General features: G+C 50.9%; 1 protein-coding gene across 3 annotated transcripts; it reads left to right on the top strand.

The window, feature by feature from the left end:
* The first annotated feature begins 528 nt into the window (after nucleotides 1–528).
* Nucleotides 529–8897, top strand: RBM42 (RNA binding motif protein 42). Of its 3 annotated transcripts, none has more exons than XM_016220943.2 (10): nucleotides 529–739; nucleotides 972–1116; nucleotides 2334–2418; nucleotides 2525–2599; nucleotides 4161–4226; nucleotides 4324–4478; nucleotides 4937–5266; nucleotides 5569–5686; nucleotides 7446–7640; nucleotides 7733–8897. In XM_016220943.2, the coding sequence occupies exons 1-10, from the start codon at nucleotides 612–614 to the stop codon at nucleotides 7843–7845; spliced, it is 1410 nt and encodes a 469-aa protein (XP_016076429.1). In that variant the 5' UTR covers nucleotides 529–611; the 3' UTR covers nucleotides 7846–8897. The 3 variants fall into 3 exon arrangements, with proteins under 3 accessions (XP_016076429.1, XP_016076430.1, XP_016076428.1); XM_016220942.2 differs by having other exon boundaries at nucleotides 548–739; nucleotides 4303–4478; nucleotides 7733–8896; XM_016220944.2 differs by lacking the exon at nucleotides 4161–4226 and having other exon boundaries at nucleotides 530–739.
* Nucleotides 8898–9228: the final 331 nt, after the last annotated feature.

Below are 9228 nucleotides of genomic sequence, written 5' to 3'. Positions count from 1 at the left end.
TATCCATAATAAAGCATTTTGAGGACTACCAAAACAGGAGGGGTCAGCTGTGTCGCAAGAAAGGACACAGGCCAAACCTACACACGTGACCCGAGCTGACATTCTTAACTACCGCCTCGGCCTTTACGTGAACTATTCCTCCTACCCAGAACATCTCATCCAATTTTCACCTAGCAAAAGCCTTCAGCTGTCATATCCTCCAGGAAGCGCCTCGTCGGAGCTCCCATCTGTCCCTAGTCTTTCCGGGAGTCACTGGTACCTTGCCTGTCAACCCCAGACTGGGAGCCCACCGGCCCAGCTGCCTCCACCTAAGTGTTCAAAACTTCCGGAATGGGCCTGGTGGTGGCCCGGGAGGCTCACAGACTGAGGTTCTTCATTGGTTCGTTTTTCCAGCACTCTGATTGGTCTAAATTCTTCCTTGGGTGGGCCCTCCGGGTGCGGACAGATTCTCATTGGTCCCTTTCTAAAGACTGGCATATAATGTCATGCACCAGCGTCCGTCGCTTTCGCTTTAGGTCATCTGTGGGCGCCTACACCGACGAAGCCAGAGAGCAGACAGCGGAACCAGTGGAGGCCCGACGGCAGTAGCGGCGACAGCGAAGGCAGCAGCGATGGCTGGGGCGGGGCCGGCCCCGGGACTCCCGGGTGCAGGAGGACCTGTGGTTACGGGACCTGGCGCCGTCATTCCGGGCAAGAGTGGGGAAGAACGCCTGAAGGAGATGGAGGCGGAGATGGCCCTGTAAGGCCCGCGACAGGGCGGGATAAAAGTCGTCCCAGAGCCGGGGCCGCCGAACTCTGGAGCCTCCAGGCTGCAATAGGCCCGACATATGGCTCTATCTTGGGGAAATGGGACCTTCGGGATGTGGGGGCTGGAGTAAAGAGAGGTTGGTAGGGATGAAGGCGCTGGTTCGATATAGCCAGCGTCCCAGAATTGGTGCAAGGTCCTGAACTTTGGTGCCCTGTTCCCCCAGGTTTGAGCAGGAAGTTCTGGGGGCTCCGGTAACTGGAATCCCAGCTGCCATGCCTGCAGTGCCTACAGTCCCCACGGTAGAAGCGATGCAGATCCCAACAGCTCCTGTGATCCGCCCAATTATCGCGACCAACACATACCAGCAGGTACGTCTGAACTCTGGCATCTAAGTCAGAGAGCACAAGGCCTGGAACAGTGTTTGTATACAGAGACTTAATGACATGTAGGCTTGTTGATTAATTTGCATGACACATTTTATGTATCAGGCACTGAGGACACAGTAATGACTAAGACAATATTTCTGCCCTTTGAAAGCTCTAGAGCATGTTGTTTAGAAGAACTTCATGCAATGATGGAAATGTCTATTTAAAATATATATTTGAGTTAGATAGTGCCCCAGTCTTATTAGTCATATTCAAGTGCTCAATAGCTAGCTATATATGACTAGTGAAGAGAGAGACTACTAAAAAGAAGACAGTTAAATGAAACTTGTTCATTCTGTCAACAAATAATTATTGGTTGCCTTCTATGCACCAGGCACTATTCTAGGAATTAGGCATATATAGCAGAGAACAACCTTTTTGGAGTTTACATTTTACTTGGAAGAGACAGATGAAAGTACAGTCAGAAGGACAGAGGATTATCAGCGCAGTCAGGGCAGGCCTTTTGGAAGAGGTGACATTTAAGCAAAGATATAAAGGACATAATGAAGGGAACCATGTAGATATCTGGGGGAAGAGCACTTCCAGTAGAGAAAACTGCTAGTGCAAGGGCCGTGAAGCAGGTGCATACCTGCATGTTCAAGGAACAGCAAGGAGAACAGTGTGGCAGGAGTGGAGTGAGCGATGGAGAATGGGAGGAGATGAGGACAGGAACACCAGATCTGGTAGGGCTTTGTAGGCCACCATAAGGACCTTGGTTTTCACTCTGAGATGGGAAACCACTGAGGGATTTAGAGCAGAGGGGTGATATGATCCAACTTAGATGTTACAGGGTCATTCTGGCTGTGTTTGGAGAACAGACTACAGGAGGGCAAGGGCAGAATCAAGGAGTCTGAGGAAGAGGCTACTGTAATGATCAAGGCAAGAGACAATGGCGGCTTAGACCAGAGTGGTGGCATGGGAGATGGGGAGGACAGGCTGGACATAATTTCAGATAGTGCTAAGTGCTATGGGGCAGGTGAAGCAGCATGATAGTGAGAGAAGTTGCTGCTAAGGATGGGCTAAGGACAGTTTTAGCTGGTGTGATCCCAAAAGCCTCCCTGAAAAGTGCCATTTTAACTAAGCCCTAAAGCTTGACAGACAGCCAGCCAGGGCAGTTTGGGAGCACTGAGTCAGACTTACCCCAACCTCCTTCCCAACAGGTCCAACAGACTCTGGAGGCCCGGGCAGCCGCGGCAGCCACAGTGGTTTCTCCCATGGTGGGTGGCCCTCCTTTTGTGGGCCCAGGTAAGTAAGGAGTGGTGGGGTGAGGAAGCCAGGGTTTTAGGTAGAGTGGTAAAAAGGGATGCCCAGGACTCTCCTCCCACCATCCTTGTCTCTCCTCTCCCAACAGTTGGCTTTGGCCCTGGTGATCGGAGTCACCTGGACAGTCCAGAGGCTCGAGAAGCCATGTTTTTGCGACGAGCAGGTAGGTCTTGGGCCAGGAAACCCACATTTAAACAAGCACTCATATTTCAACTACTTCAGCCTCTTACCTGATTCATTGCTCCAACTCATCCTGTTCATTTCATCCCCAACCTGATGTTGTCACCTTCCTAAAGCACAAACCTGATTATGTATTTCAAATTATTTTGGCCTTAATAAGGCTTAACCTGATCATTGCAAACCAACGTCCTTCCATCACTCTTAATCCCTACCCTTTACTGTTTCTTTATAGCACTTAACACCTTATAACAAGCTGTACAATTTACTTATTTATTATCTTTTGCTTCCTCTAAAATATAAGCTCCATGAGGGGCAGAAGTCTTCATGTCCGCCACATAATAAGCATTATATGCTTTCTGTTGTTGAGATGAACAAACCATCAAACAAGCACCAAGCTCTTCACCTGCCAGTCAAGACCCTACATCACCTGGTCCCTTGCAGAGAGAGATTCCTACCTCCTCCCCAGAAGCCTTAAACATTGTTGGGATGTGCCAGCAATGCTCATGTTCTCTCTTCTGCTTGCTGTTGTGTCACCCAACTATAACCTTTTAAAACCTATCAACTAAACCAAAATCAAACTAACCAAAGTCAGCTAAAATCTAACCTCTCCATAGGCCATTCTTACTTTATGTTGTTGAGGTGAACTTTATATACATAGTCAACTTTTGTGGTATTACTTCCTTATGTATGTGAAAGGATATGTGTTCTCTAAAGTTCAGGTGCAATATCAGATCAAACATGTTACTTAAATTCTGTTGTACTTTTTTAAATCTGGTATCTGAGAAATTTTAACATCTCTTACTCTTTAGTATGGTTTTGATCAAAATACAAATCTGGCCTTGTCACCCTGCCCAGCTTCCAACCCTGCTGTGACTCCTTGGTGCCCTCAGGAGGACATTCATGGCTCAGCTAATAAGGCTATGCTTGGGTGCCTGCTGACCTCTCAACCATTCTTTTATGTTCTCTAACCACAGCTTCCTCTACTACAATTATACCAAACCAAAAAGGGGGAAAGGTTTTGTTTATAAGTGTTCTTCTTTGCCAGTACTTTTTCCACTCATCTCTCGCCTGATTCTTCATTATCTTTTGGATTTCAGCTCCCAGGTCCCTTTCTTCAGGAAACCTTCTCTAGTTCCCCTGGATAGGTCAGAGGGTTCCTCTGGGCTCCCACTACTCTGTGGGCTTTCTTCTAGCCCCAGTCACTGTGCCTGGACTTTCTCCCATCCTGGACCTAATCACTCTGGGCTGACACTCTCTGGTAATGGGTTTATTCCCTCCTACTCTGGACCAGGAGCTCCTGAAGAGCCCTTGGTCTTTTGGTGTGTCCCTGGCATTGCCCAGGTGAGGAACAGGCACAGAGGAGATCCTCAATGGTAAATTTCTGCTGAATGCACAAATGAAAAGACCCCTGCCTCTTCCAGATGGCTCCCCACACCCTTCTCCAGGATTTTTTGGATGCTGAGAGTACCACCCTCACACACACACACCTTGCCCCAAGTACCCTGGTCCCCCATGACACACACCCCCATCTCTCTCTCCCACAGCTGTGGCCCCCCAGAGGGCCCCTATCCTGCGTCCGGCCTTCGTCCCCCATGTGCTTCAGAGAGCAGGTGAGGGGCAAGGGTCATCATCCCTGCCACATAATCCCCCCTATGCCCTCTAACTCCCCCACTAACACCCTGACAGATTCTGCTCTTTCTTCTGCAGCAGGTGGTCCTCGCCCTATGGCCCTGCGGCCCCCTCACCAGGCCCTTGTGGGCCCCCCTCTGCCTGGGCCCCCTGGACCACCTATGATGCTACCACCGATGGCTCGGGCCCCGGGGCCTCCCCTGGGTTCCATGGCTGCTCTGAGGCCTCCCCTGGTAAGTATGGACAGGGAGCTGATGGTCAGGGGTGCAGTGGGTGGGGAGATCCTTGATCCTGGCCTGATGGACTGTGTCTAAGTCTGCCTTTTTGTGTCTCTGCCTTCTCACTCTCTATCTCCGTCTATCTTTCCTTGTATTTCTGTGGTCAAATCTTTTTCTTTCTTTTTTTGAGAAAAGTGTAGAGAGAAATATATGCTATGGGTGTATTTCTATCTCTGTATCTCCTTTTTCCCTTTGATTGTCCCTCTCTGTTTTTCTGTCTTGATGCCTCTCTTTGTCCTTGTGTCTGTATGTCTGTGTCCCTGTGTCTGTCTCTGACTAGAGACTCCTTTCTCTGTCTCAGTATCTCTTGCCTGTGCTCTGGCCCCCAGGCCCTTGCTTTGTTGTATAGGATTGGAATGGGAGTAAGGGCTGAGCCTCGAGCTGACCCCCTCATTCCCACCCCTTGCCCACAGGAAGAGCCAGCAACACCCCGAGAGCTGGGCCTAGGCTTGGGGTTGGGCCTGAAAGAGAAGGAGGAGGCAGTGGTGGCAGCAGCTGGACTGGAGGACGCTAGCGCAGCAGTAGCTGTGGGGGCAGGAGGCGCCCCAACCGGCCCTGCCGTCATTGGGCCCAGCCTACCACTGGCTCTGGCCATGCCTTTGCCTGAGCCTGAGCCCTTGCCCCTCCCTCTGGAAGTTGTTCGAGGCCTGCTGCCCCCACTACGCATTCCTGAGCTCCTGTCCTTGCGTCCACGACCCCGGCCCCCACGGCCTGAGCCACCCCCTGGCCTCATGGCTCTTGAGGTAAGCAAGGAACACAACAGTGGGGGGGATAGAAAGAACTGGGAGGGTAGACAGGAGCCTATGGGCTTCCACACACACAAACACAGTAGTCCTCTATCGATGGAGGGAGGAGGGGCCCGGGAAGTTGGAGGGGCTAGAAGGACATGGGGGATAGGGTGGCAGAAACATATACCCACACATGGGAGCACATCCAGTCCTTTAACTATGGAGGCAGGAGGGCAAGAGGCAAAGGAAGGTTGGGAGGGCGGCAGGTGGGTCCAAAAGACTCCCACACCAAACCTTCGCTCCTCTTTCTTCTGCAGGTCCCGGAGCCTCTGGGTGAGGACAAGAAGAAAGGAAAGCCAGAGAAATTGAAGCGCTGCATTCGCACAGCGGCTGGGAGCAGCTGGGAAGACCCCAGCCTGCTGGAGTGGGATGCAGGTAAGTGAGCCAGAGTCCAGGTCAGGCATTGCTCAGCCAGAGTCAGGCCAAGCTCTCTTCCTTGGGGCAGAAACAGGGAAGGTGAACCAGGTAACTCCCCAAATGCCTCCTCTCTGTAGGGCAGGCACGGTTGTTAGCACCTCATGGAGGACTAGGCTGTGGCTCTGAGGGGCAGGCCCTTACCCAGCCACTGAACAGAACTTGGTGGAGGTGATTGGCACCTAGGACTTCTGGCCTGTTTCATTCATGAGGGGCCTGGCTTGCCAAAGGTAAAAGAACATTCTTTTTTCTCCCAACTTATGAAAAATGTTAAACGCTGAACTGCACCGTGAACAGCCATATATACACCACCTAGATTCAGCAATTAATATTTTGCTATATTTATTTTATATCTCTGTGTGTTTATGTGTTTTTGGGTGGTTTGCTCAATCATTTGAAGCAAGCTATAAATTACCACTTTGGTCCTAAATACCTCAGTATTCGTCTCCTAAGAAAAATGACATTCTTTCATGTCATAATACCATAAACACATGTAAGAAAATTATCACAATAATTCTATGGGATCTCATGTTCCATTTATATTCAAATTTACTCAGCTTTCCCTCACACTATCTGTTATAGCCATTTTCCCCTAAATCAGGATACATGCAGTTTTATTATCTTTTAATGAGATTATCTTTTAATGAGAATGGTCTCCCTCCTACTGCCTTGTCTTGTGTATAATAGTTATATGAAGTGTTCAGACCAGTTGTCTAGTAGAAGGTCTCACCCTCTGAGTTTGTCAGATTATTTTCTCCTGGGTTGGCCTAACTTGTTCTCAGAGTGTCCTTAATTACCACAGAAACCATGGGGTAACCCCAGCTGTAGCCAAGGGAAGGTAGCTACCTCCCATCCCAGTCCTAGACTTCTGCCTCTTCTGCTGGGACAGTCTATCACCCCAGACAAGGGTCATGGCAGCCTGGGCCCAGATGTGGCCAGTACAGGATGTAGACCCTAGATTTGTGACATTGGGCAAGTCACTTAACCCTTCCAGTCATTTTCCTCATCAACAAGGGATAATATGAGCTTTGTGGGGAAAGGATTATTCTTTGGGGTAAGCATATTCGGTTGAGGCTCAGGCCCAGCGCAGAGGATATGTCTGGAGATGGCAACTGAGGTCAGCCTTGGAGAAAGATCGGGTGATGTCCAGGTTTCAGAGATTCAAGTGGGAATTAAGAGTGGGCTTTGCAGAGGAAGCAGAGTTGAGGAAAGATGAAGTCTGTGGTACTAGGGTGCCATTATGGGAGCCAGCGGTGTCAGGGACCCAGGGAATGTCCATGGGGAACTGTCCAGGAGACCAAGGGAGGCCAAGGGCTTAGAGAAGAGGCCAGGGCTGGGACAGGGAATGGGTAAGATGACCCTAGGGTGGGGAAAGGTAGTGCAATTAATTAAAAGTAAGAACTCTGGAGCCAGATGCCTGAGTTCTTGTCCCAGCTCTACCACTTCCTGGTTGAGTCACTTGAACTCTCAGTATAAAAGGGTCGTTGGGAGTAAGGGCTGTTGGGAGTGCCAAGTGTGTTAAAACCTCATGAGTGCTTAGTGCAGAGCTTAGTACAGGGTAGATACTATACAGGTGTTGGCTGTTATTACTAAGGGGGCCACTGCTGAGGATACAGAGGAAGGTTGGCTGGGGGGTGCCTCCAGAGAAGGTGGGGCTCTTTAAATAAAGCAAACCCTGGCCAGGCATCTGCGTCCTCTGACCTCTCTCTCCCAACCGCAGATGACTTCCGGATCTTCTGTGGGGATCTGGGCAATGAGGTGAATGATGACATCTTGGCACGCGCCTTCAGCCGCTTCCCATCCTTCCTTAAGGCTAAGGTGATCCGCGACAAGCGCACAGGCAAGACCAAGGGCTATGGCTTCGTTAGCTTTAAGGACCCCAGCGACTACGTGCGAGCCATGCGTGAAATGAATGGTGGGTGAGGCCTCCCCTAAGGACAGTGGGTGTGGTAGGCATCTGGCCTAAGTCAGACTCCAAACCTGACCTTGAACCCTCCATTCCCACAGGGAAGTACGTGGGCTCGCGCCCCATCAAGCTGCGCAAGAGCATGTGGAAAGACCGGAACCTGGATGTGGTGCGCAAAAAGCAGAAAGAGAAGAAGAAGTTGGGCCTAAGATAGGGTCTGTGGCTGGGCACCCGCTCCCACCTGGCCGGGCGCTGGCTCCTCCCCACAGTTCTCTTTGGAAAACCCCCCACTACCTATCTTCCCCAAAACCAGTGTCAATAAATTTTTGTTCATTTCCATCCCTGGCTGGGCTTGGGAGCACTCTGGGGTGCAAGGCTTAGCATCCCCTACCTGGGAATAATGGGGAGCCTTGAAAATTTACCCAGACAGAAATGCAGATGGGCCTGTAACATCTGGAAACCTCATAAGTGCACACTGAGTGCAGCCCATTTCACAGAAGAGGAAGCTGAGGCCCAGACCCATGCTCGTCTGACTGTAGCCTGTGTTCTCAGCACCAGCGTAGGGGGTCTTCTGCGCCCTGCCCTTCTAGGCTTTCAGCAAACTCACCTAGGGCCTACACAGTGTTGGAGACACATTGGTGACTGAAACAGACCCAGGCCCTGTTTCCTCAGAGCTCCTGGTCCAGTGGCAGAAGACAGGCCCACTGCCAGACTGACAGCTCAGAGTGGTCAGGGTTGGGATGGGGGAGCTCAGGGTGCAACCTGGGAGTCGAGGGGGCTTCCTGGAGGAACTGGTCACTTCTGAGACTGTCTTATTCTCCTGTCATTGTCTCTCCCAGTCTGCAGTTCTCACCCTCTGGATCTGAGTCTGTTTCCCAGTTTCTTCACTCTGTTGAACCCCAGGCGACTTCTCTTGCTCTGTGTGTCTGGGGTCTCCTTGAGTGTTTCTCTGTCTCTGTTCCTCTGTGAGTGTCCCTCTGTTTGTCTCTTTCTATTCTATGCATCTGTATCTCTGAATCAATTCTCTCTCTCTGTGGGTCTCTCCTCCCATCTCTTTTCCCAGCTCCAAGCTTATTTCTGCCTGTCTGAATTGTCCACTGCAGGGCCTTGAACACCAGAGTAAGCTTAGACTTTATCCAGAAGGCAGCAGCCAGCCCCAAGAAGCTGAGAGTTTAAGCAAGGAACTGGCATCACGCATCTGTACTTTTTGTTTTTTTGTTGATTTCAGAGAGGAAGGGAGAGGGAGAGAGATGGAAACATCAATGATGAGAGAGAGTCATTGATCAGCTGCCTCCTGCACGCCGCCCACTGGGGCTGGAGCCCACAGTCTGGGCATGTGCCCTGACCAGAAATGGAACCATGACGTGGTTCATAGATCAACGCTCAACCCCTGAGCCACGCAAGCCGGGCAAATCTGCACTTTAGAAAGAGCCCAGAGACCTGTGGGCTGGAGGTCGGGAAAGAGGCTGGGGCAGAGATGAAGCAGAGGAGGGAGATTGCATGGTTCCAGCATGAGCAAGGGATGAGGGTCTCCCAGGGGTGCAGTGGTCAGAACCCTGGATTGGTAGGGGCAACGGGAGGTGGGAAACACTGCGAA

The sequence above is a fragment of the Miniopterus natalensis genome, chromosome 18, assembly GCF_054644295.1.
Source record: "Miniopterus natalensis isolate mMinNat1 chromosome 18, mMinNat1.hap1, whole genome shotgun sequence".
In the NCBI taxonomy this organism is placed as follows: domain Eukaryota; kingdom Metazoa; phylum Chordata; class Mammalia; order Chiroptera; family Miniopteridae; genus Miniopterus; species Miniopterus natalensis.
This window is presented reverse-complemented; position numbering and strand designations above follow the sequence as displayed.